Source organism: Brachyistius frenatus, unplaced genomic scaffold (assembly GCF_029030835.1).
Source record: "Brachyistius frenatus isolate BFR_SWC_R1_liver_20210118 unplaced genomic scaffold, ASM2903083v1 Contig_341, whole genome shotgun sequence".
Taxonomy (NCBI): domain Eukaryota; kingdom Metazoa; phylum Chordata; class Actinopteri; family Embiotocidae; genus Brachyistius; species Brachyistius frenatus.
In genome coordinates this window covers 88440-115298 of record NW_027210940.1, presented here as the reverse complement: position 1 = coordinate 115298, position 26859 = coordinate 88440, and the positions used below count along the sequence as shown (strand labels likewise).

The window sequence follows — 26859 nt, the reverse complement described above, 5'->3', positions numbered from 1 at the left end:
GGGGGTCCCCGCTGACCCCCGTACATGTCAGTTGTATTATTTCCCCAGAAACCAACCGGTGCTCTGAGCTGTAGTGATTGATTGATTAGTTAGTTGACAGAAAATCAATCAGCAACAATTGTGAGAGTTGATTTATTGCTAACAGCTGAAAATTAAAGAAAGCTTGAACGCATTTTGTTCGTTGCATTTTTACAGTGAAAACAATGAGCAGCACACAGTGATTCATCAGCGATGCACACGGAGCAGCAGGAAGCAGCGACCTTCATCAGGACGTATTCAGAGTTCATCATCATCACTGAGTTCAACACGTTAACGTGACCGCTGGTACGTGAACATTAGTGATGTCACCATGGAAACCTGAAACTGGAGCAGAGAACTTTTGGGGAACAGAAAATCTTCAACACGTCCACTTACAGCTGACTGTTCCTGAGCCCATGCAGTGATTTCCACTGCAGAATCTAGGCTGTTTTTTTTTGTTTTTTTGTGTCAAACTCTAAACGGTCAACAGAGACCCTTGAAAATCTTCAGAAAGTCTACGGCGACGAAGCGACGAGCCGGCGAGGTGTTCTGATGACATCACGTTTCAAGACGGGCGGAGCTTCACCGTTCAAGACCGAAGAAGGATCGTCAGGTCAGGAGACACCAGGTGGGTTTTCTTTGTGTCACCGTGAATTCGTCCCCCAGAGTCAGACTGTCAACACAGAGTTCCACTGGGACCTTCTGAGGGGAACATTCGCTGTGGACCACCTGAACTGTGTCGCCGTGGCAACAGGCTTCTCCAACATGACAACATGCTGTGAGCAGGTGTGTTGAAGATTTTCTGTTCCTCAAAAACTTTATCCAAAATCAGATTCGAGGACCAAAGGCCAGAAACCAATATTGGATGAATGTGATCTTTGGGCCCACAGGCGGCACAACTTTAATTAACAGCCATGATTCTGTATTAGAAATCACTGCATGGGCTCAGGAACACTCGGCTGTTAGTGGACGTGTTGAAGATTTTGTTCTCCCAAACATTTGACCCCAAAATCTGCTGTTTCTCTGCTCCAGTTTCAGGTTTCCATGGTGACATCACTAATGTTCACGTACCAGCGGTCACGTTAACGTGTTGAACTCAGTGATGATGATGAACTCTGAATACGTCCTGATGAAGGTCGCTGCTTCCCGCTGCTCCGTGTGCATCGCTGTGCTGCATTCAGGAACTCTTTCAACTTTTTCAACTTAATTGTAAATAAACAAAGTATAAAAAGGCATCAAATTGAAATACTGCACCTCCAGCTTGTACTTTAGTAAATGTACTTTGTTACATTCCACCAATGCCAACTCATGTTGGTTTTAAAGGGTTTCTTCTTAAATTTGGACCTTTTAAAGCCCCAAAACATGAAGTTCAAGACTGCATCAACACATTCGACAACTGTTTTCTTTTATCTTTAGTCCCTGCAGTCCAGACATACATTTTCTAAAAGAGGTTTCATAGAAAACTATGAAATACTCGCATTTGAGAAGTTGTTCCAGGAGAATATTTGCTCATCAAACGCTTCCAACGAAAAATCAAATGTTAAATTTGTTGTCTATTATTTTTCTGTCAGGCTTTTTCAGATATTTTTAGACAAAGTATCTTAAATTGGGACTGTTTACAGACCCCAGAGTACATTAACTGACATGAAATTTAAATTTTGTTGTGTCTACAGGTGTAGAAGGTTATAAAAAAACTGTTTTACCATTATTTAAAGAGATAAAATACTGAGGAGACCTTTGGCTACTAACTAACTTTTATGTTTTTGGGGTTTAGTTCCTTCACAAAGCCACGATTCAGGCTGTAAATCCAGCTGTGAAACCACATCTGCTAACACATGTAAAAAACCTCCACAAGACTAAAACAGAAATGTTTCTCAGTTTGGTTTTTATTATTTTTTGGACATTTAGCAAAATACTGCAGAAACATCCAAAGCAGTATAAGAGCTAAGAGTTACAAAGAAACCAACAGAACAATAAAAATAAACAAATAAAAACATGATTGCATTCGTTCTTATTGAAGAGCGTCTGATAAAACTCATTGATTGCTATAATGTCACGTGAACACATCGTCCTCGCACCTTCTCCATATAAGTTAAAAGAAAATAAAAGAATTTGGCTACATCGTGAAAAAACACAGCAACAGATCACAGATCACACAGAGCAATAATTTACAGAAATAATTTAATAAATACATAAATAAATAGAAAAAACCCAAAGATTAGATATACTGTATATTGGTAACACAGAAGGCTTTGTAGAAAACAAGAAGTCGTACACCCATCCAGTGATAAATAAGTAAATAAACAATCGGATCCGTTGAGTTTAAGGCAGTTTTACAGCAGGAGTTTCTAATCCAAAGGCATTACCGGCTACACTAGTTTGACTCTTTTGTGTTTTCAGGCGACAGCTACTGATCCACAGATCCACGAGCTATGTTAAAGCTAATCAGAGTGATGAGATAAGGTCTGTTCGGGCCTGTGACTTCTGGTTTTGATCGGCTACAGGTCGTCCCCTCTCTTAGGTCTATCGAGCTAATAGCACTTGTGCAGAGATGCTAGAAAAATACATTAACAGTCTAAAGGCTTTTATTTTTTAAGCGTTTGAAACGTGACGTCACACATCCTTTAGGGGGGGGGGGTCAGGGGGAGGAGGGGGAGGTGGGGGGGTGGGGGGGGTCAAACACACTCCCAGAACCTGCTGAAGTGTCCTTGAGCAAGGCACTGAGTCACCGCTGTGACAGTTGGGACTTTTTCTTTGTGCTTCCAGAGTTTCACTGCAGAAATATCCTTTAACTTCATGTTTTAACTCGATAAAGTGACAGTTTTCACTTTATTCTTATTTAATTTGTGCTTTTTCATGAATTAATATGTGAGAATAAAGTAAAAGTACGAACATTATTTCAGAAACGTGGAAGAAAATTCAACTTTGACATATTCAAATTGAATAAAAGACTAAATAGATGTGATTTTGAAGTAAATAACTGCAACTGGAGAGAAAATAAATCCCTGCCATCACCACTGAAGTCAGTTACAGCTTCTCACCGAACTGCTGCACATTTTTAAAACCCAAATCTTCATGATGATGATGATGATGATATTTCTGCAGTGTGACTCTGACAGCCTCCCACGAACCAGGCTGGACGGTGAATCTGGTCCTCTGACGGGGTGAAGGCAGCTCAGAGTCCCGGATCAGCAGGCGGGGCGCAGCGGCATCTGCAGCAGGATCACTTGCCGGTTTTCGGACGGGTGGCACTTGTTGATGTGCCTGGTGAGTCCCGGGGAGCTGTAGAAGACGGCGGGGCAGTACTTGCACGGGTACACCTGTGACGAGTGCAGCAGGCGGATGTGCCGCTCCTGGCTGCCTCTGCTGGTGAAGTTCTCCCCGCACACGGGGCACAAGTGGCAGCTGGAGGAGCTCAGGTTGAGCGGCGCCGCGCTCTGCTCGCAGGCCGGCGCGTCCTCCTCCTCCGCCGGCTTCGGGGAGCCGTGCTGAGACGCCAGGTGCTTCCTCAGGTAGGCCTGGCGCTTAAACCGTTTCCCGCAGTGGTTACAATCATACAGTCCATCCTCGGAGCCGGACTCGGAGGGCTCCGGGCTGGGTGTGTCCCTGTCACTAGAATCCTTCCCTTCATCCGGAGCCGTCTTCCCGGCGGCCACCTTGTCACTCTCCAGGTTTTGGGCTCCGTTCTGCGGCTTCGGTTTGTGCCACCGCCGGTGGGAAGCAAGGTTGGCCGGGCAGCTGAACACCTTGTCGCACTCGGGACACCTGTACTCGACCCGGACTATCCTGGAGCACTTGTGCTGCGCCAGCGCGAACGGGTCAGCGTAGGCTTCCCGGCACAGCTGGCACACGAACTCTCCCCGTGGGATGTGGTCTCCTCCGGCGGACGTCGGTCTGAGGGGCTTCTGGTCCACCGGCGCCTCTTTAATCTTCAGCCCCAGAACCGGAGACGTGGTGACATCATCCTCAAAGTGCAGTTTCCGGATGGCTTTGGTTTTCTTGGAGGGGGGTTTTCCTTTGCGCTCCGTGTCGCCGGATGGCCGCTTGGTTCCGGCGGCGGGGAGCGTCCCGGTGGCCGCGGCGCTGGTGCCGGAGCGGTTGCTGTTGCTGGAACCGATTTTCAGGTCCACCGGGGCGAAGAGGTGGTCCACAGCGGTGAAGGCTGCCGGTGTGGGGAAAGACTCCGCGGACACCGGGGACCCGAGGCTGAAGCGTCTCTCCAGGTAGGAGCGGTCGTGGTCGTGGCTGACGGGCCGGGTCGGGCTGTACAGCGCCTGGTAAACCGTCTCCGGGTTCCCAAATTGCACCGGTCTAGCGTGCGGCTCCGGGGCCGTGGCCGCCGCCCCGCAGGTGGGCGTCGGCGTCTGTGCGCGCGTCGGGATGGAGGCGAGGTGCGCGGAGGAAACAGAGGAGGAGGAGGAGGAGGAGGAGGAGAAGGAGGACGACGGCGGCACATCAGCTGCCGGTTGCTCCGCTTCCTCGTCGTCGGAGCGGACCCGGTAGGACACCGGGTTGGTCTTCTTGTTCCGTTTCACCAGGAATCCTCGCGGCATGTTCGCGCTGGTCGGAGAGCTGAAGGCACTTTGAACAAACCCACTTTCAGCCGCGCGCGGACACCAACATCTGATGAGTGTTTTTTTGTTTGTTTGTTTCCTCGTGCTATTGATCCCGTCTTCTCCTCCCGAGGTGCTTTAACCACAACATAGCTGCACTCTTTTTAAGGCGACATGATGACATTGTCCCCGTCCCCCCCTCGCTGCCTCATCTCTGACCAATCAGGAGGAGCCGAGGTCCCCTGTGGATTTGGGGAGTGGGTGTGGGAGGATGGAGAGGCTGATGGAGTGAAGGAGGAGGAGGGGTGGTGGAGGGGGGATTTGCAGATTGCAAAGCAGATGTACCTGAGGGTTTTATTGTATTTCGACCCCCCTACACACACTCTCTCTCCCTCCTCCTCCTCCTCCTCCTCCTCCTCTCGACCCGGGCACACGCCAGGAGCCTCCTGCTTTTACGGTCTGATGAGTTTGTATAGAAATCTACACGTGCCTGGGCTTTATGTGTCTCCTTTGGGTGGTGGGGGCTCTGATTTCTCCAAAAAAGGAGACATCCGTCCACATAACGGCCTCAAATAACAAGAAGCAAGAGTGGAGGATAAAACTGGGAAGCAGGCAGCAGGAAAAATGAAGCTCGAGCTGGTTTTAAATTCGAAACTTTGAGAAAATGAAGACTCGGATATAAAAATGTAATATTTAAATTGATAAAAACAGCCACTAACTGCAATAAAACCCTTTATTGAAGTGTTTTCAGGACCATTCAACACATCGGCTTCAAATTAGAAATTTAAGACGTTGAAAGACTTTCTAGGAAAACGAAACATCCAAAAACAGACTTAAAAATCTGCTTTACGCAGCAAACAACGAGGTGACATTCGTCCACAACACGAGACAAATAACTAAACATCAAACATAAGACAGGTCGGTCTGAAAGCACGGTGATCCTGCAGCATGTGCGCTGGCGTGACAGTTAACTCCGGACATATGAATCCGTCATTTTACGCATACATAATTAATAGCGAGAGGAGGGTTTCCTGCTTTGCATCACAATGGCTGCGCTTGTGCAAGCTGTAGACCCGTCGTGATTGAAAAGGAAATTGCACAGTTGGAAAAAAAAGGAGAAGAAGAAGAAGAAGAAGAGCCCCCCCCCCCCCCCCCCCCCCCCCCCCCCCCCCCCCCCCCCCCCCCCCGAAAAAGCAATCTGGCCCCCAGATACCGTCGGCGCGTGCTGTGCGTAATCAGTGCGCTCTTTCTGCGTCTCCAAATGGGGCAAACCGAGATTATCTGCCGGTTAAAGCACATCAAACCCAATTCCTGCAGGTCGAGTCTGACCCGAGCGGTCGGATACGAGTCTGTCCACCACCGTGAGGGATGATGGGACGTCTGTCTCGTGGGGAGGTGCTGAAATGAAGGACACCTTTGTATAATTAAGGTTTAGAGGTTTGGAGAGCAGCAGGTTTCCCATTTTAACAGTTGGTGTGTCCAAACTGAGAGCTGGAATATGATCAATAACTAATCCAAAGCTGATTGGAGTCATTATTTCATTATATGTGCCAACGGTTTCCTGCATTTTACTGTGTTTAAAAAACTAAAAATCAGTTCATACCCTTAAAATCAACATCATATTTACCAGATTTTCAATTTACAAAATACTAAAAATCAAGATTTCCGTGCAGCTGCCAGCCTTAAATTGTCATATTTCTTACGATACAGGTTGGAAACACTTTGAAATGGCAAATTTCTCTCAAATGTTTTTAAGAAAACACAAATTTAACCTAAAATTGACTTTAAAACAAAACTAATCCGATGAAAAACAAATCTGCCTTTTAAAGATGTTGAAGAGTTTTTTCAAACAAAACAAAATAGATTAAAAGTTATAGATGTTCAATATGTGATGAAAAGAAAACAACACATTGTGCAGCTATTGTAAGATTTTATGCATCTCTTTCCTTTTTTTTTATTATTTTATCATTTTATTATTTATATTCTACTCTTTCAGTAAGAATGTATGCTTTGGCAACATGTTTTATCAAAACTTCAGGCCAATAAAGAGATTTAAATTGAAAAACTACAACAGGAAGCACAAGAGAAATGCATCCAGTATAATGTGACAAATACTGGAAAACTGTCATTAAAAACCACAAAAACACGACAAACTGAATATTTCTGACCAAACACACGACGTCTCTCAGAAAGCATGAAGTTCTACCACAGAAACACACGGCTTTATCTCAGATTAAAAGTCCTGAAACATGATATTTATCCTGTGATATCTGACTTCATATTTGGACACCAGCAGCGTTCGTGTTTTCTCAGCCGGCAGCTTGTTGTGTAAGTGTGGACATATGTTGTGTGTGTGTGTGTGTGTGTGTGTGTGTGTGTGTGTGTGTGTGTGTGCGTGCGGTTATTTTCCTGACAGCCTTCAGCTCAGCTTCATTAGCATACAGCTGTAGAGTGACACCCTCCTCCTTCTCCCGCTCTTCCTCCCTCCTCCTCCTCCTCCTCCAAAAAGCCACACAGCCACTTTCATCTATCCGAGCCGTGTGATTGGTCACGCTGCTGCAGAGTCACCGGCGCTCGGTTACAGTTGGCACGTTGTGGAGGAAACACACAAATGTATGAGTATGTCAGAAATCCTCTTCTTCATTTGGACTGAATACTCCTCAGTGAAAACTAATCTTTAAGACTTTAATGAGTAAAAAATAAATCGGATACAAACATCAACAAAATGTCTAAATGTCTGTAGGAGTTCTGATCATTGTTTAGACAGACGTCAGTATAATCACCTGGAACTTCCTTAATTTCATGTTTTAAATGTGAAATATTTTCCAGCCAGCAGGAAACACAACATTACACAATGCTAATTTAAAGTTCTGATATTCATTTGCAATGTTTACTGAACTCATTTAACCTATTTTCTGTTATTTAAAAGTCCATTAAAGTCATTTTATTTCATAAAACTAAAGGAGCAGTTGGATTAAAAGGAAGAATTAAAGTTAGTTAGTTAGTTCATTTTTAAAGTTAAATTAGATATTTGGACTCAAACGCAGATATGTTTGGGGGCAGGGCTGTTTGATTGACAGGCCTGTGGTGCAATCAGGTTTCAAGTATAGGTGGGCGGGGCAAAGTGCCCAAACAGATCAGTCAGATCCACCGCTTGCTCCTCCCCCGCTTGTCCAAATATGGTCACTTCTGGTTCAACAACAACAATATCAAAGAAAATGATGTTCTGTTCTCAACCTGACACCCAGCTGCTGCGGCATCATGTTACCGTGACAATAACTGAGTAAATCTTCATTGTTGTGTCACTATTTATTCATACTGACAGTGAGACGACAGCGCCCTCATGAGGCCAAACTGGACAAAGCAGCACAACACGTGATATCCATGCAGGATTAACATAAATAGAAAAGGTACATTCCTTCATACGTGGTCACGAGCGATCCCCGAGGATTTTACAATTAAAACTAGCTCGCTGTTTCCTACTTCCACTTTTCATGCTAAGCTAGGCTAACTACACCCTGATTCCAGTGCTGTATATAATATTAACTTCACAGTGTGTGTGAGTGTGCTGCAGTTCGATGTGGTGTAGCAGGCTGAGGGTTACTTGGAGCCGTCACAGCTGTCCCGGCCAGGCGAACATGGGCAGCAGGTTTCGGTTGTAGGTCAGATATCTCACAGCGCTGCTCCTCAGAGCAGCTCGATTCTCTTCGTCTTTAACAGTGTCCAGACAGACGACGTTCAAGTCGTCGTCCTCCGTCCTCAGCTGCTGCCACGACTCATCGTCCTGCGGAGACACAACGCGGTCAGCTCGAGATCATATAAATCTGGAATAAATCTCACATAGATTGATATTAAAATAGAAGCACAAACCGTGAGTTCGGTGGCAGTCATCTGCTGAAGTTCCTGCTCAAAGTCTGAGAATCTGTCGTGGAAAACGGCCAAACAGCAGCTCTGTCTGAAGAAGCTGCAGAGAAACATTCACTCACTTTAAAAACACCGCAGAGAAACATTCACACATCAAAAGGAGCAAACTCGAGCTCGTCCTCTGAACACAAGGACCGATACAGGAGATCATTCCTGATACAGGAGATCATTCCAGATACAGGAGATCATTCCAGATACAGGAGATCATTCCAGATACAGGAGATCATTCCTGATACAGGAGATCATTCCTGATACAGGAGATCATTCCTGATACAGGAGATCATTCCAGATACAGGAGATCATTCCTGATACAGGAGATCATTCCTGATACAGGAGATCATTCCAGATACAGGAGATCATTCCTGATACAGGAGATCATTCCAGATACAGGAGATCATTCCAGATACAGGAGATCATTCCTGCCGACCGCAATAAGACTGTACAATAACTCACCTCTGGCAAAATCCATCACAGTACAATAACACTGTTGACTGTGTTTCTTGGTTGTTTGTATATAAAGTATATATATATATATAAAGTATATATATATATATATACTTTATATATATATTGTACTGTATATACTGTGCATTTTATATTTAATATTTTTTACTGTTATTTTATTGCTTTTTATTATTTTATTTTATTTTATATTATATTTTATTATTATTTTATTGATTTCCTGTATGCTGCTGTAGCGAAAAAAAATTTCCCCTTGGGGATTAATAAAGTAACTACCTAACCTAACCTAACCTAACCTAACAGGATGTTTTTAACGTGTGGGGGGGCGGAGGGTCAAGGAGGATCAGGGGAGGAGAGGGCTGGTGTAGAGGGGTCAGGGGTCATGGACAAAGACTGCAGCAGTTAGAATTAATGTTTGAGTATTAAAGAAATAAAACAAGATAAAGAGAAGACAGATTTCCTCTCAGGTGTCAGATCAGAAACCATCGGAATAAAACTCTGGATTGAAAACAGACAGCCGACTTCAGCAAATTCTTCTCATAATATCATGAATGCAACGTCTCAGTCGACGATCACTTTTCTTAGATTTTGTAAAAATATTGTGTTACAATTACAAGTCTGAAGTAAAAGGATGTTGAATAATCAGGAAAATGTTTTTAAAGAAAAATAAAAGTGGTGATAAAGATTTTTGAATTTGAAAACAGGTTATAAATATTCTGGAGAGGTAGATGACTAAAGATCAAGACCATGGATTAGAAAGAATAATTATTAAAAGATTATTTAGTTCATAAAAATGAACCCTTAAAATATTTAAAGCATAAAATCCCAGTGTTGCCCGGTCTTCAAAATCACATTAAAATATCAACGTCAAGAAAAATGAGAACAGAAAAGTGCAAACAAACACAAAGAAAGAGAAGTCCAGGATTATTTAAACCTTCCACTGAGTTTAAACTTTCTCAATTATGAGTTTTAAGTTTAGACTTTAATTTAAACTAAAAATGATATAAAGCAGAAAATTGTCTCATGAAGAAACTGGAAATTAGTTCTAATTTTCTGGAAACGGACCGTTTCAGATCTACTTCAGTTTAATCTGTAATAAAGTGTCATATTTAATAATCACTTCGTGTGCTTTGTGTGCAGAAATCTTAATGTGTGAAACAGTGACTGCAGCTGTCGGGACAAATGGAGAGATGATGAAAGTATTGATCTGAGATCGAGGAGGGAAGTAGGACGAGCTTCAGACGGAAACGCTCCCGGAAAGGACATCAACTAAATGGAAATGTTACTTTAAGTGAAATTTTCTTTTACAGACAGGAGAGTGTTCCTTTAAAAGATCCAAACACAAACATGGAGGAGGAGGAGGAGGAGGAGGAGGAGGAGGAGGAGGAGGAGCTGACTGTGTCCACAAGCTCAATCCGTCCCTCCAACGGCTGCCGATGCTCCGTCAACCTCCACAATGACTTTACGAGTCAGCTGAGTGAGCGGCGTGACGAGGAGTCGGTCCTGCAGCGGCTTTGTCTCGTCCCACCCCGTCCACAAAGACAGATTGGGGCGCTGCATAAACAGATTAGGAGGCGGCGGACAATAGACGTCCATGTCTGGGGGTCATTTGTGTTCAAACCTCAGAAGCAGGTCACCCGCTGTTTGACAAACACACACACACACACACACACACACACACACACACACACACACACACACACACACACACACACACACACACACACACACACACACACACACACACACACACACACACACACAGAAAGAGGACAAAAGACCCAGGAAGCCTGAACTCTCTCCGGTTCACTCGTCTTACGTATCTCACCTCGTTTCCTCTGTCGCGCCTCCGAACAGTGAAAGTGACGTTTTTTATATCCAAACATCTGTTTTTAGAAACTGCTACTAGAAAATTGCTAATTCAAATCGCACACTGCCGTTCTGCACTTACATGAAATAACCACAAACATCTGAACTCATCACCTGCAGCTTGAACTATTTTACCCAGAATTCAACATGTTCGTGTGCCCTCTGTTTCACACTCAATATCAACCACTGATTCTTCTATCCAACAGAAAATATGGAGGTACTTAATGGTGGTAAAATAACATCTGCAGCTTCCTCAGACGCTTTAAATTGAAAATACTTTAAGTAGCCGGTCACTTCCTGTCTGCTATGAGGCCAAGATGGCGACCGCTGAGTGTGGAAAGTGCGAGGACCGATTTGAGTGTGTTGATGAGAGCTCTCACTTTGAGTTTGACTTGTAAATAAAGTGCTAAATCCAAGTTTGGATGCTGATGAACACAAACGATCGTTTAGCAGCCAAAGATTTCACTTGGCAGCTGGTGGAGACCAAAAACAGACAAAAACAAAACTAGAGTTTACTGGACTTCTATGTCAGAAAACCAAACTGTATTTCATTGTTCAGTGATAATAAAATTAACTGTCGTTGTCGGTGCACGAAATGAGCGTCCGCTTTACTTTAGAGTTTGTCTTGTGTTGCAGCGAGTACGTTCGCCTGCGTGAGCTCCGATTTCAGGTCATGCAGACCAACATGGGATGAAACTGTGAACTGACCTTAAAATGATGATTATATGTCGCTGTTGTGTTCACACGTTCTTTCTACTGCCCCCCAGTGGCCAAACACAATAAACTTGAGGTTTTAACTTTTTCTTGAGTGAATTTTCCCTTTAAATTCTCTGTCAGCAAAATAAAAATAATATCTGGATTCTTTTTCAACTCAAAATGTGACTAATGTGGATCATCTCACCTCAAAACGTCTACAGATATCAGCGGGCGTCTGTCTGACTTCGTCTCACCTGTACAGGTCGTGGATCCGGCCCTGCTGGTAGCAGTTCAACATCTGGCCCAGCAGCTGCTGGTGTTTCCCGTACAGAGTCAGGTAGTTGGAGAAGGGGAGGGGCTTCAGGGACAGGCAGGTGAGTGTCTCCACCACCTCACACCAGTCCAGATGCAGACAGAAGTAGTTCCCCGTCTCCGCTCGTCCCGTCACGATGCCTCTGTCCTGTAACTTCACCGGGACACGAGTCGCTGAAGGTTTGAGGTCTGCTGTCGAATATCTGGTTTGATTTTATGAATAATTTACTGATGAAACACAACAGATTTATTTCAACAACCCGATGAGGTGATTTCCCTGCTTTTTGTGGCTCTCAGTCCAAAACGAACTGGTTCCAACTGAAGATGTAAATCAACAAAACATATATTTTTTCATTTAAATAAAGTAACTTCCTAAAAACACCTGGTCACGTAGTTTTTAACAAACCAAGAGGAGAACCGGTGCGTTTGCTGAGGACTTTCTTCAGTGGAATAATAAACAGAATAATCCACATAACGAGCGGCTGAGAGCTCCACCAACTGAAAACACACGCTCAGCATTTAAAAAACTAAAAGACAACAACAGAGATGTTTCCAGGGAGCCGGTCAGAAGTGACGGACGCAGCTCAGACATGCTTCCTGCTGCGTTTAATGAACTATGAATAATAGTTAGTGGATGAAGTGGAGAACTTACATGTTGAACAAAACGAGCCGGCAGGTAGGTGGCTGACGGTTTGGTGACATGCAGGTAATTAAATCCTCCTGGAAGCTTCCCACCTGAAGGAAAGAGCAGAAATACACCACACCGGTTAAAGTGGGATATGATTTAGATAACTCAAATTAATGTTGTAACTAAAGAAAAAGACTATTTGTAAACAAAAATGTGTTCAGGTTCATTTCCTGGTTTATTTCCAGTTTATTCTTGTTTGTTTTGAGTTAATCTCTGGTTTGTTTCAGGTTCATCAGGATTTATCCTGGTTTAATTTAAATCTGATCCAGGTTAACTCCTGGAGAAGTTAACCTGGATCCCAAGTTAGTCCCAGGTTTTACACTTTGCTTTTTAAACAGATTAAACAAACAAGCTTTATACAGTTTATTAAAGTGAAACCGTGAAACTTTCTCTATCCAGTCTCAGATCAGAATTTGCTGATTACATCAATTTAAATTAAATATGTTCTGTTTTTGAAGATGATGAGCAGTTCACTAACATTTTATATCATGAACCCGAAAATTATTTGTTAGATAATTGTGAGCTGCAGTTTAATAAAGTAAAATTAAAAAAGACCAATCATGTGAAGAGGTGGTGCTTTTATCAATAGAAGATATATAAATAAATCAGATTAGTGTTGAAACATGAACAGGCACCAACAGAGGGACAATAGTAAATACAACGTGCGTTTCATTGTGAGCATCCTCCCACACGGGAACACAGAAACGAGGCAATGAACTCCGATAACCGGCCCCGATGCGGTGGCTCGGCTCTCCGTGAACACGGCCGGCGTTCTGAAAAGTTCACGTGTGGCTCATCGCTGTGAGAAGGGCGCCGCCGAGGGCCTGTTGTGTTCATGCGGGGCGGCCTTGGTCGCTCGCTGAATGCAGCGCCGCATAATGCACCATTGTTACGCCCCGCCGCGGCTCGAGTGTCCGCCACAATAAACATCCACAGTGGGCGGGTTGAAAGATTGGAAAATGTCTCACAAAGGCAGAATGAAAAAAAACATTCTGGCAGCATGAATTATTGTGTCGGATAAAAGCAGACAAACACTCGGTGGAGACGCCGAAGGACGCCGAGGAGCCGAACCTGGAAACACCTGCTGATGAATGTGGAGGAATTCTGGTCAACACAACCACAGGAAGCCGGTTCTTGTTGGTCATCAGTGGGCCAACGAGGAGTTTAGTCATTAAACCCTTATCTTTTTATTTGGTTTAAATATTCTAGATTAATTTCTTTGACTACAATATCAGCACCGTTACGTTAGTTCATTTGAGTGATTAGTAACACTTTTAATCTGAAGGCTCCGAGCAGTTTGGGCATCACGGGTAGACATCACGGGTAGACATCACGGGTAGACATCACGGGTAGACATCAGGGGTAGACATCACGGGTAGACATCACGGGTAGACATCACGGGTAGACATCACGGGTAGACATGACGGGTAGACATCACGGGTAGACATCACGGGTAGACATCACGGGTAGACATCACGGGTAGACATCACGGGTAGACATCACGGGTAGACATGACGGGTAGACATCATGGTTTGGTCCAGCACAGGAAGGTACCGCAAAGGGTTTTTGTTTTTTTCCAGGGCAAGAGGGCAAAAGACACTATTGTTGTTTTTCTTTGTTTGTTCACAGAAATGTAAAAATAAACCTGATTAAACTGAGGATCGTCTCAAAGAAAACTTTCCAAAGAGCTGGATGGATGAAACCAAAGAAATTTGGTGCTTGTTGAAACTATACATATAATAATCCCACCGTGTATCTTGGCCTGTTTGTAGAGCGGTGCCAGTCGGTCCGTCTCAGGTTGGTCTACCGGCTCCAGCGTCGGGTCGAACAGCGCCAGCAGCTTGGCGGCCAGGTCCTGGCCCACCTCCCGGGAGTTGAAGTTGGCGTGCGACCACTCGTCGGTGTGGTAGCAGCGGGAGAATTTGGTGAGCGGCCCGGCGCCCCAGATGTTTGAATCGCTGGTGTGGAACGTGGAGTTTATAACAAGTCTGCTGTCGAACACCAGGAAGGACTTGTTGATGCTCCTGAAGGCGTCGTAGTCGACTCCTTTAGTGGAGAGGTTGATGAACACCTGAAAGGAGGAAATAGACAATTAATCTGCCCGTTAAACAACAACTTCCTGCCTGTTCTGATCGTCCCCATAAATCCTCTGAACCCCAGCGTGGAGATGAACAGGTGGCACAGAAAGGAGAACTCTCTAACAAACCAGGAAACAAACCTGAGATTAACCAGAGATTAACTTGAAACAGACCGGGGATTAAACCTGGAGAAACCAGAGATTTAATTGAGACAAACTGGAGATTAACCGAGATATTAATTCAGTAAATTTGAGGGATTTGTCCTGAACCAGATCGGATCTGATTAAATTTGAGTTCTGAAAGTTCCCGAGGTTCTACAGAGTCATGAGTGACGTGTTGGTAGAAAACAAGAACAAATCATAACATGCTTTGTGATGCACAGAGTGAAGCTGGAATAAAGTTTTCTGGTAAACATCACCAGTGTCCCTGACTCTTTACAAACATGGTGAATACATTTCTTTCCTCAAGAAGCCACATTTTCTAACATTTAAAACAGGTCTCAGTAAATAAAACCCTTCCAGACTGTAAAGACAGCAGTTACATGTAGAAACACAAGCAGGCAGCAGAATCCTTCTCTGTCCGACACAATGGGAACAATGGAAATGGGAAACGCACCAAAATCATTTTGTGCTTCATGAACACAGTTTGCTTCCAAGAGGGAAATTAACATCCGACCGACAGCCCGCGCTGCTGCATCGATCCGGTGGAGCTCCTCCAGACACGTTGGCCGGTGACCCAGCATTGTTTGGAAATCATTTTCTTTAGTAAAAAATAATAACTGGACGAGTGAGCTCGGTAAAACCCTCCAGCGGATTGTGAAAAGACTTCAGAAACTTTGACTCACTCCACACTGCAGATGGAGCGGCTCTTCGTCGGTGGTGAACGACACCGACGTGAGCGGGTCGGGGTGTCGGCCGTCGTTCATCTGGGCCAGGACGCAGTTTCGGTGGGTGTGGACCTCGGCGGTCTGCAGGGCCATCGCCACGGCTTCGTCTACGGCCGGGTCCCCCAAAAAAGAGGCGCCGGGCTCGACGGGCGGCAGGACGAGGTGGATTCGGGATCCGCGGATGCCGAAGCCGAGCAAAGTCTCGACGGTGGTGAAGACGTCGACGCTGTTTCCGTAGACGACGGCGTTATCTGGAGAGAAAGGAAGGAAACAGCTGCACTGGGTAAGTATATAACTGGATGTATCTACAACTGACAGAGAATATCCAACTAAAGGGAAACCTCATACTTCAGAAAGGACTCTGAAATGAATAAAACATAAATATGAAAAACATTACAAGGTTTCAGAAGAAAACTTCCAGTCAAAACACTTCTGCTGATAAACAACATTTCTTTTTCTCCGTTTTCGTTCTCCTGTTTTTTTCTTATTGTGTACACAAATTTATCATCGTAAAAGAATAAAATACAAGAAAAGAAAAAAAAGGGAACTTTTCATTATTCTCCACGGAAGTATGAGATAAATAATTTCCCTTTTTAATTAAAAGATTTTTGGCTCAACAAAAGCTCGATCTGCTCTGCTTTTTTCAAACAGCTTCTGAAGACCTCGTGAAAAGCTCCATATGTTTGACAAGAGGCCCTCGGCTTCCTGAAGCACAGACGTACCGAGACAATCCAACAATGTAAACGTGAAGGAGTTCCTCCTGTCTGAACTCGTCCTCTGAGGCTCTCCACGTTCTACAAAACACACGAGCTCTCTGATTGGATCACATTTTAAAGGACAACACAGGAGCAGCAGGACATCCAAAGGTTTCAGATTTAATATCAACCATGAATTCATGTTGAACCGTGTAAACAATCCTGATCATCATCTGCTCAAACCAAACATATTCTGGGAAGTCAAACACAAATTATTATTCACTTTATTACTGTAAATGAATCCATCAAAATGTGACATTTTAAATGTGAGATCTTTCTGTTTCCGGTTGTAAAGTTACATGAGAGGACAGAAAGCACTGAGATGAGCAGGGGGTTGTTGTGATGAGGAGATCCGGGACTTTAAGACCGGTTTGACAAACACAAGGTGAAATATAGTTAAATAACTAAATGTTTTACTGTGTTTGTCTTAACTGTGTTAAATTCTAACAACAGACGGTTTCATTTTCAGCTCAAAATAAAAAAGAAACCAACAAAAACGAGTCTCGTGCAGAGTTTTCTCTACAATTATAATCATTACAGCATCATAATGAAGCTGAATGAATAGAAAGCATCAAAACCAACTAAATGATGTTTCTCAGATCTAAAGTTGGAGTCACTCCCCGGTGGACTTCTCTAGAAACTATTATCTTTTTGTCTACTTATGCTTTTTTCTAAACTTCAGGAAATTTTATACAGATATGGTAATAATAAAAATGTAAAACAATTATGTCAACTGGAATAATTTTTAATTGATAACATTAATTTTCTTGGGGGAGGTTGCCCAAAATCCCCACCGAGTCCAAGCTGCTGTCGCCTGGTTGAAATGTGTGGAGGCTGTTCATGGTCTCTGTCCATGGTGCTGAACCAGAGGAGGCTCAAATCAAGGCAGTTTCATTTACACAGTTCAAACATTACAACTCACAAACTGACTGAACAGGATTTACAATCTGTGCAGGATGAAAGCTCAGCGTCGAGAAGACTGCCGTTAAAAGGTTGTTAAATGTTTTGCACCTTAAGGAAGCTGAAGCCTGATATATATTTTTCATTTTGTACCGTGGAGCTCCATTTTTGTCCCAAATTATCAAAAAATGAGCCTCAATGTTGAACTGTGACATTTTCCTGTGTTTGTAGTTCATAAAAAACAAATGTGGATTAATGCGCTGCTGAAAATAGACCGTTTCCACCAGTATGATAAAAAATGTGTCACGTTCAGCTCCTGTTCATGTTGCATGTGTTTGTCGTTAGATTGTTTACACTATAGCGTGTCTGTATCCATTTTAACTAATAAAACTACAGATTTACGAGCTGCTTTTAAAGATTTACATCACAATGAACCGTCTTACAGCCGAGAACCACAAACAGGGTGAGGAAGTGTTTCTGTGGGATTTTCCAGTCAATAAGAAAAACATCCCTGAAAGCTCGTGCTGAAACAGACGGCACTCTGATTTAAAATTTACATAAACTTTCTATTTCCTTTTGCTGTTATTATTAAAATATGGAAATAAACATGGTATCTGCAGAAGTCTGCCAGTGCAATTTGCATTTATTAATGGTTTTCCTTTATGACTGGGATCAGCTAATTAGTCGGTATAAAAGCTTCACTCTAGATCGCTGCACAATTCCTTCAGAGGGCAGATTAATTCTGCTTAATGACACTGTGTACGTCCTCTGCTGTGAAAGGCCCCGGCTCTCAGAAAGTGATATGATAATGGAAAATGGATGGAAGAGGCCGACCTGATTCACAGAGATGAAAGATCTTCTCTGCTGCTAATTAGCTGCTAATTATACCGGAGCACTTCAGTGCTGACTGGCTGAGTAATGACACACTACTACAGATTCATTTTAGGGGTCTGTGTGTGTGTGTGTGTGTGTGTGTGTGTGTGTGTGTGTGTGTGTGTGTGTGTGTGTGTGTGTGTGTGTGTGTGTGTGTGTGTGTGTGTGTGTGTGTGTGTGTGTGTGTGTGTGTGTGTGTGTGTGTGTGTGTGTGTGTGTATGTGTGTATGTGTGTGTGTGTGTGTATGTGTGCGTGTATGTGTGTATGTGTGTGTGTGTGTGTGTGTATGTGTGCGTGTATGTGTGTATGTGTGTGTGTGTGTATGTGTGTGTGTGTGTGTATGTGTGCGTGTATGTGTGTGTGTGTGTATGTGTGTGTGTGTGTGTGTGTGTGTGTGTGTGTGTGTGTGTGTGTGTGTGTGTGTGTGTGTGTGTGTGTGTGTGTGTGTGTGTGTGTGTGTGTGTGTGTGTGTGTGTGTGTGTGTGTGTGTGTGTGTGTGTGTGTGTGTGTGTGTGTGTGTGTGTGTGTGTGTGTGTGTGTTTCACTCACCCTCCAGCTCCATGAAGTTGGCTTGGAGCCAGTGGCGGGCGGCCGTGCAGTCGTGTGGGTGGTTGAGGGTGAGGAGGTTGGAGGGGACCGGCCCGGTGAACCGGCGCCGTGAGGACGCAGGCTGCAGCTGGCTGTTGGTGACGGGCTGCTTCAGATCCACTCCGCTGGGACACGGTACCTGGAGCATCACATGACACATGATCACATTTACACCGAACATTTAGAGATGAGAGGGATGGGAGAGAAGAGGGACAAGGACGTGATCAGATCCTACAGCTGCTCTCTGCTTCATCAGCTGATGTCTGATGGTCACAAACTGAATATTAAAGAGTTCATATCTTCAGGTCTGTAAAATGGTTCTGATCCAGAAGTGTCTTCAGCTGCAATACCAGCGAGTGCCACTAGAGGTCGGCTCCAAAAAGCCTCCGGCTCCATAGACTCCCATTCAACTTCTCTCATCAAATCCAAAGTGAATAAAATGTGTCCATCAGTTCTCTCGGTGTTGTTAGCTAAAGTCACTCCTTCTTCTTAGTTTTCTGGAGGTCCATCTGAAAATAATCCCTCATTCATTAGAAAAGAAGATTCAAGAACACCTGTTTTTGGGGGCGTGTCTGTTTGATTGACAGGCCTGTGGTGCAGTCAGGTTACAGCTATCGGTGGGCGGGACGTAGTATCGTCAGGTTTCTGATCGGATCGGTCAGATCCACCGCTGGCTCCTCCCCTAGCTCGTCCAAATATGGTCACTTCCTGCTCCCAAAAAAAACAAGATGGCGACGACTGAACTACCGAACTCGAGGCTCTGAACTAACAAGATGGCGACGGACAGAATCTGAACTGGAGGCATCATAACGTTCACAAACCAACGATGACATCACTGATGGATGCTGCTGGTGCTGAAACAGTCTGAGTTAAAGAAGATGAAGAAGATGAGGAGCGCTGCCTCGCCCTTTCAGTGGTCTCACCTGGTACTGCAGGCCCGTGCAGAGGACCAGGTGGTCGTAGGGAACCGTCTCACCACTGGACACCACCACGTATCTGGACTTCCTGTCGATGCTCACCATCTTCCCAGTCACTACGGCGACGCAGGAGTGCATGGGGATCTGGGCTAGGTCTCTGCTGCTGTAGGCGTGACTGCAGGACGCAAAGGTGAAGAAACCAAAACGTTCGTTATGGATCAAATTCTGAGTGGACGTTCTTCTTTTTTTTTCAGACAGAAATAAAACAAATATATAAATTAAATCAAATGAATGATTATAAACCAGCATGTCGGGTGGTGTTTGTCTGGAAACACTTCCTGTTTGGTGTAATTACAGCTTATTTCTGTCTTGTGTTTGAATGTGAAGCGTGTTTATCTGCAGTTTTCTCTCATGGCCTCCGTAAAGATGCCACAACATGATTTATTCCCCAGTTTCCCGCCTGTTGTTGATCCTCTCACTCACCTTGTGGACAGGAATCCAACATCGTCGTCGTGGCTGCAGTCGCCGGGGAAACCGTGCGTTGAGACGAGGGTCAGGCTGTTGAACCGCAGGTGAGGGCTGCAAGAGAACAAACAAAGAGTTTATTCTGAATGAATGTTTCCTGCTGAAGGACCTGAAACTTCGCTGCTCTTCATCGTCGTTGTGCTGAAGAGTTTAGAAGCCTGACGAGTGTCAGACGTGTCAAGAGGAACATAAAGAAGCTGAAATAAAATTAATTTGTGTTCTTTGTGCAGCAGGAAGGTCGGGCACACATTCAGCAGCTCTGGGGTTAAATTCAAAGATTTAATGTTTTCTTTGCCGTTTCAACACAACTAACATACATGTGAGACGTTGGTGATCTCACATAAACCAACATGGAAACCTGAGAATATCATAACACGTATAAACAACCAGGTCTGGGGTGTTGTCGCCGTTGGTTTCTCCAGCCTACTGATGCATTTTGTGGTTTCTGAGCATTAAAAAAAAAAAGTCCTCTGCAGCCCTCCCACCTCTGGTGCGTTCACTGTCGGCAATATAACCCGTCCGTTGTGATGCAGATGAGCTCCTTTGTTGCGGCCTACAGGACATTACACGGCTGATAAGAGCAGCTCCGGCTGAATAGCAGAGCGTGTTCCTCGCTGCGTCCGGCCTTATCGCACCGGCGCTCTGATCGCCTCCTGCTCCGTTCTTATCTCAGCTTCCTGCTGAATTAACGCCCGCAGCAGCACAACCACCATGTTAGTCAGCTGATTACAAACACAGGAGGACTGCTGGATTTATTACGCACTAGTTGTCCCGCTGGACAACACGGTGACGGGATATAGTGTGTCTGTGGTTGGATTAGAAGAACTTCTTTTTTGGCAAATTATATTTACAGGATTTTGGATGTAAAAGGTGGACTGGATACCGAAGATGCCTCAAGCGGTATTTTTTGGTCCAACCATTAGTTCAAAACAACCTTTTGACATTTCTGCTTGATATATAACTTAAATGATTGATTCTCAAAACCTCCAAGGATTATTTTACAGCTAATTGATTTAATAGACTAATTGTTTCCTTAAAAGTTAATCACTTGTAGAAAATATCCAGATTAAATATTGTTTACAGGTGGATCAGTTAAAAAAATAATCAGCTGTTATTTCTGATCTTTGAGTTATCAGCTGTTTGATCTGCGATTCTGACGTCAACATGCAAATAAGAATAATCAAAACAACAGTGAGACAATGAGTGCAGTCAAACTTTGCTGGTTAATGTGTGCCAGAAGATGGATTTGTGTCTCCGCTGAGGCATTAAGGCCCATTATTGGAGTCTGGATGGGACTGAATCAGCAGCTCTGGATTTGTTCTGTTATCAGCTGGTGACAGACGCTGCGGTGACCCTGCAGCCTGACCGGAGAGCTGAGGGCCCGCCGCCACACAGCTCTTTATCTGTCTGACCCTGTCCAGCCAGTAATGGAGCAGGGGGAGGAGGAAGGGGGGGCGCTGCTGGGATGGATTTACAAGGAAATCTGTGAGGGGGTTGAGTGTGGGAGGGGGGCTGGACGTTTGGGCAGGGCTGATAAGGGGGGCCCCAGCAGGCCAACACCGACCCATCTTTCACCCTGTGAATGCGTCGCCGCCTCTCCATTAGTTCAGCGGACACTAACTGCCTCATTAGTCACCTCATTAGTGACAGCAAACACAGATCGCTGCAGCCGATCCCTGACGGGGGAACAGTGGAGGGGCTAATTACACCGGGCCAGAGCTGGACCCGCTGCATGCCAGCCCGCACACAGCTGCCGGCACATGCCTCACCAGAATCACCAGACTCACCAGACTCACTAGACTCACTAGACTCACTAGACTCACCAGAATCACCAGACTCACCAGACTCACTAGACTCACTAGACTCACTAGAATCACTAGACTCACTAGACTCACTAGACTCACCAGAATCACCAGACTCACCAGACTCACCAGACTCACCAGACTCACTAGACTCACTAGAATCACCGGAATCACTAGACTCACCAGAATCACTAGAATCACTAGAATCACTAGACTCACCAGAATCACTAGAATCACCAGAATCACTAGAATCACTAGACTCACCAGAATCACCAGAATCACTAGACTCACCAGAATCACTAGACTCACCAGAATCACTAGAATCACCATAATCACTAGAATCACCAGACTCACCAGACTCACTAGACTCACTAGACTCACTAGACTCACCAGAATCACCAGACTCACCAGACTCACTAGACTCACTAGACTCACTAGAATCACTAGACTCACTAGACTCACTAGACTCACCAGAATCACCAGACTCACCAGACTCACCAGACTCACCAGACTCACTAGACTCACTAGAATCACCGGAATCACTAGACTCACCAGAATCACTAGAATCACTAGAATCACTAGACTCACCAGAATCACTAGAATCACCAGAATCACTAGAATCACTAGACTCACCAGAATCACCAGAATCACTAGACTCACCAGAATCACTAGAATCACTAGAATCACCAGAATCACTAGAATCACTAGACTCACCAGAATCACCAGAATCACTAGACTCATCCGGAATCACTAGACTCACTAGACTCACTAGAATCACCAGAATCACTAGACTCACTAGACACACCAGAATCACTAGACTCACTGGAATCACTAGACTCACCAGAATCACTAGACTCACCAGAATCACTAGAATCACTAGACTCACCAGAATCACTAGACTCACCAGAATCACTAGAATCACCATAATCACTAGAATCACTAGACTCACTGGAATCACTAGACTCACTGGAATCACTAGACTCACCGGAATCACTAGAATCACCATAATCACTAGAATCACCATAATCACTAGACTCACTAGAATCACTAGAATCACCAGAATCACTAGACTCACCAGAATCACTAGAATCACCAGAATCACTAGACTCACCAGAATCACTAGACTCACTAGAATCACTAGACTCACTAGAATCACTAGAATCACCAGAATCACTAGACTCAGAATCACTAGACTCACTAGAATCACCAGAATCACTAGAATCACTAGACTCACCAGAGAATCACTAGAATCACCAGAATCACTAGAATCACCAGAATCACTAGACTCACTAGAATCACCAGAATCACCAGAATCACTAGACTCACTAGAATCACTAGACTCACTAGAATCACTAGACTCACCAGAATCACTAGACTCACTAGAATCACTAGACTCACCAGAATCACTAGAATCACCAGAATCACTAGAATCACCAGAATCACCAGACTCACCAGACTCACTAGAATCACTAGAATCACCAGATTTTCTGTTTGAGCCGTCACCACGGACGGATTTTCCGTTCGAACCACGGCTCAAACAGAAAATCCATCCGTGGTGACGAGAGGAAAATCATCCCTGCTGCTACATTCATAAACCATCTAGTGTCACATCCCGGAGGAGGATCTGACTCACCAGAAACACAGCACCTCGAGGAAGGCCATCGCCGTGTCCGACGCCCCGACCACCACGATCCTGGCGCTGACGCTGACCTTCGGCTCCATCGTCAACTTCCTGCTGATGAGGCTGAGAGCGAACGGAGCCTGAGAAGGGGCAGAGGTGGAGGACAGGCCGTCACATTCACTGCTTTTCATCTTCATCTCCAGACTCCTCTAATAACTCAGCAGATGCAGGTGTCCCCTAATTATTAACACATCAAAAGGATCTCATCATAATCAATTTCTCCCCATTTAAAATCCTGAGGCAGATTTCATGCTCCTGCTGAAGAGATGCAGCGAGCTTTCAGAAAACATCCTTTACAGTCACACAGCACTTAAATCTTACATTTCTCCATCCACATTTCTACATTCAGATTTTTCCAAAGACGTTTAAATTTTAGAGAAACTCGAGCAGCAGGAGTTCAATCAGATATTTTACACTTTATTGCATCAGAAGGAAATTCTGTTCTGAACAATCCATCTCTAACAGCAAACAAACCTAAAGTCTCCTGATTTCCATTTGGTTTTAATGAGGAAGGGTTTTCAGTCAAGTGACAAAATGTTTACCCAGAATGCATCTGTAAAAATACTGCAAGAGTCCTGCACTTCAAGTATTTCATAAATATAACATAAGCAGAATTTCTGGGAGAAAGCGAATATAAATAAAGACAAATAATCACCTGTTATTTGAGGCAGTTGTGTTTCTAATGAATTATTATATGAATGTATTTCTGTGTATTAATGAAGTGTTTGCTCTTTATTTATATGCTCAAACAGTTTAAAAAGCTGCTGTTTCAGATAAAGACGAGGTGACCCGACGGTTCAGGAACACTTTTCCACAACACTTCCCGAAGCAGGAGGAGTCGGACCGACCGGCGCTCCGATCTTACGGCTCCTCCAGCGTCCTCCGCCTCACATCTCAGGACGCGACAATGTCTCCTTCATTTTCTGTAATTAGGTCAGATTGTCCCCACAATGCACCTTGTTGGATGAAAACAGCGCGGAGGGAAAGACGGGGGGAAACCCAGGGGTGGAATTAACCTTTGTGTGATATTCAAATCATTTCCAGGAGGACCTGTGTGCCCGACATCTGTCACATCCTCCAAGAGGCTGAGGATCAAAATAAAGGAGCCGACTTTAAAGGGGCCTTTAAATTCTTCTACAGCTTATAAAAAGGAATTCTTTATTATCTACTGACAAACAGGAAAAACTACGTGGGCTTCATGTCGAGCTGACGGGGTTCAGAGGTTTGTTAAGTCATCAGTCCTGAGCCCTGATATTTTTTGGAAAAGGTCGAAGGTTCAAACCTCAACTACAACTTTTTAAGAGTGTTTCAGTGAGAAAACGTCCAATCAAAGCTACAGATTTAAGGTTGTAGTAGTTGGTTGAGTACAGTATTGACGATAACCGTGATATTTAAAACAATAAAACCTCATATCATGATAATAAAACATACTAGGTGGTGGTTCTGCTCCTTCACGCTGCCAGCCGCCATAAAACAGAGAAGAAGAAGAGACACAAAACAAACCAAAGTAAAGATGAACCGGAGTTATCACATCATCACTACGTTCTTCAAATGTTCTGTAGATTCTGACATCATGTTGTGATTCTAAATACTCGTGTTGTGAAGATGTGACACGACGACAGCTTTTATAGTCAACTGTAAACACTCGGAGACATGTTGGACACAAAGACAAGAAGAAAACGCTGTGAGTGTAAAAGTGGACAGGATGACGAGGTCATCAGATTAATGGAACGGGGGGGGGCAGCTCTTATCGGGCTGGAGGTGCCTCACCTTTGACACACACACACACACACACACACACACACACACACACACACACACACACACACACACACACACACACAGCACTGTGTAACCCGATCCGTTCTCATGGAGAGGAACAGGTGCTTTAGGTTAGGTTAGGTAGGTAGGTAGTTACTTTATTAATCCCCGAGGGGAATTTTTTTCGCTACAGCAGCATACAGAAGCAATAAGATCATTTAAATTTCATTAATCATCCAGAGGAGGCGACGCTGTTATCTGGAGGCTGGAAATCAGGACTACTGTGTTAGTGTGTGTGTTAGAGTGTGTGTGTGTGTGTGTGTGTGTGTGTGTGTGTGTGTGTGTGTGTGTGTGTGTGTGTGTGTGTGTGTGTGTGTGTGTGTGTGTGTGTGTGTGTTAGTGTGTGTGGTGTGTGTGTGTGTGTGTGTGTGTGTGTGTGTGTGTGTGTGTGTGTGTGTGTGTGTGTGTGTGTGTGTGTGTGTGTGTGTGTGTGTGTGTGTGTGTTTCTTTGATAGTTTTTAACTTCTGTAAATGTAAAATCGCTATACAAATAAAAGGTATTATTATTATATTATTAATTAGAACTACTTGGAGATTGGAGCTCAAACACTGAGCTACTTGGAGGGAAAGTGAAACTTGTATCTTTAAAACACCAGACATCAGATATAGGAAGCTGAAGCCTGAAGTTTGTTCATTCCATCACCACCCCCCCATCCCTCTGTATGAACCTCTCTGTGGCTCTAGCCTTTAGAAACAGCGCCCCCCAGTGGCCACCCTGCGGTGTCTCAGCTCATCTCCATCCCCTGGCAGGCTGCTTCCTGTCAGCCAGCTGCCGCGGCGCCCACCTGCTCCTCGGTGAGCCGCCTGGATGGGGCGTTGATGCCAAGCTCCTCCAGCGGGTAGATGATCTGGCGTCGCGGGCGGACGGGAACCGCGCAGTCCAGGACAAAGTCCAGATGGTGGATGCAGGAATTCTGAGAGCAGAAGAAGAGGGCAGAGTGTCAGAGAGAGGAAATCCCCGCGGAGGTCAAACGGATCGGTGCGGAGGTTCGGGGTTCAACTGGAAGGCTGACGGGTGACAACGAGCTCTGGAGGACAGGTCACATGATGCATCTGATCCGGGCTGATTACAGCTGGAAGAGGTGCTCTCATCTTCTGCCATTATTCTATTTACACATCATCACCTCCCGATCTGGGCCTGTTAGTGGAAGGTAATTAGCGGAGGAAGTGGAGGCCTCTGCATGTCGAGGAAACGTCTTATTATGGTGTGGAGAGGTGGAGCTGGCAGCGCCGCCGACACCTGCTGCCCCGATCTCTGAGAAGAAATGAGCTGCCCCACGGACAAACTCTCATCTGCAACATCTGGGACACTGATTTTAGGGTTTTGAACGAATATTAAATGAAATCAATGAACATAAAAACATGTGTCTTTAGAAGGATTTCATAAATGTGTCCTGAGAGACGTCATTAAAGGCTTCAAAATCTACAACCAGCTCCTTTTTAAAGTGCCGACACGAATACGTAGATTTAAAAACAAGTTTTCTATCAGGTATTACTGACTTTTTCTTCT

At 44.5% G+C, this 26859-nt stretch overlaps 2 protein-coding genes across 2 annotated transcripts in view; both read right to left on the bottom strand.

Annotated features, from left to right (window-relative positions):
- Positions 1-1884: 1884 nt before the first annotated feature.
- Positions 1885-4917, bottom strand: insm1a (insulinoma-associated 1a). The gene is given in 5 exon segments (XM_069723703.1): positions 1885-4031; positions 4034-4124; positions 4126-4382; positions 4385-4495; positions 4497-4917. Coding segments are annotated over 5 exon segments (1359 nt in total). The 5' UTR covers positions 4572-4917; the 3' UTR covers positions 1885-3206.
- A 2664-nt stretch (positions 4918-7581) lies between these two features.
- cfap61 (cilia and flagella associated protein 61) overlaps positions 7582-26859 on the bottom strand; it is a 30594-nt gene continuing 11316 nt past the window's right edge. The window contains exons 15-25 of the mRNA XM_069723704.1: positions 26135-26263; positions 23481-23608; positions 20004-20099; positions 19527-19695; positions 18565-18742; positions 15445-15737; positions 14272-14593; positions 12487-12569; positions 11777-11988; positions 8442-8535; positions 7582-8355 (exon numbers count right to left, since the gene is read on the bottom strand). Of these exons, the coding sequence (XP_069579805.1) occupies positions 8185-8355; positions 8442-8535; positions 11777-11988; positions 12487-12569; positions 14272-14593; positions 15445-15737; positions 18565-18742; positions 19527-19695; positions 20004-20099; positions 23481-23608; positions 26135-26263 (1875 nt within the window). The 3' untranslated portion in view covers positions 7582-8184. The remainder of the gene's footprint in view (positions 8356-8441; positions 8536-11776; positions 11989-12486; positions 12570-14271; positions 14594-15444; positions 15738-18564; positions 18743-19526; positions 19696-20003; positions 20100-23480; positions 23609-26134; positions 26264-26859) is intronic.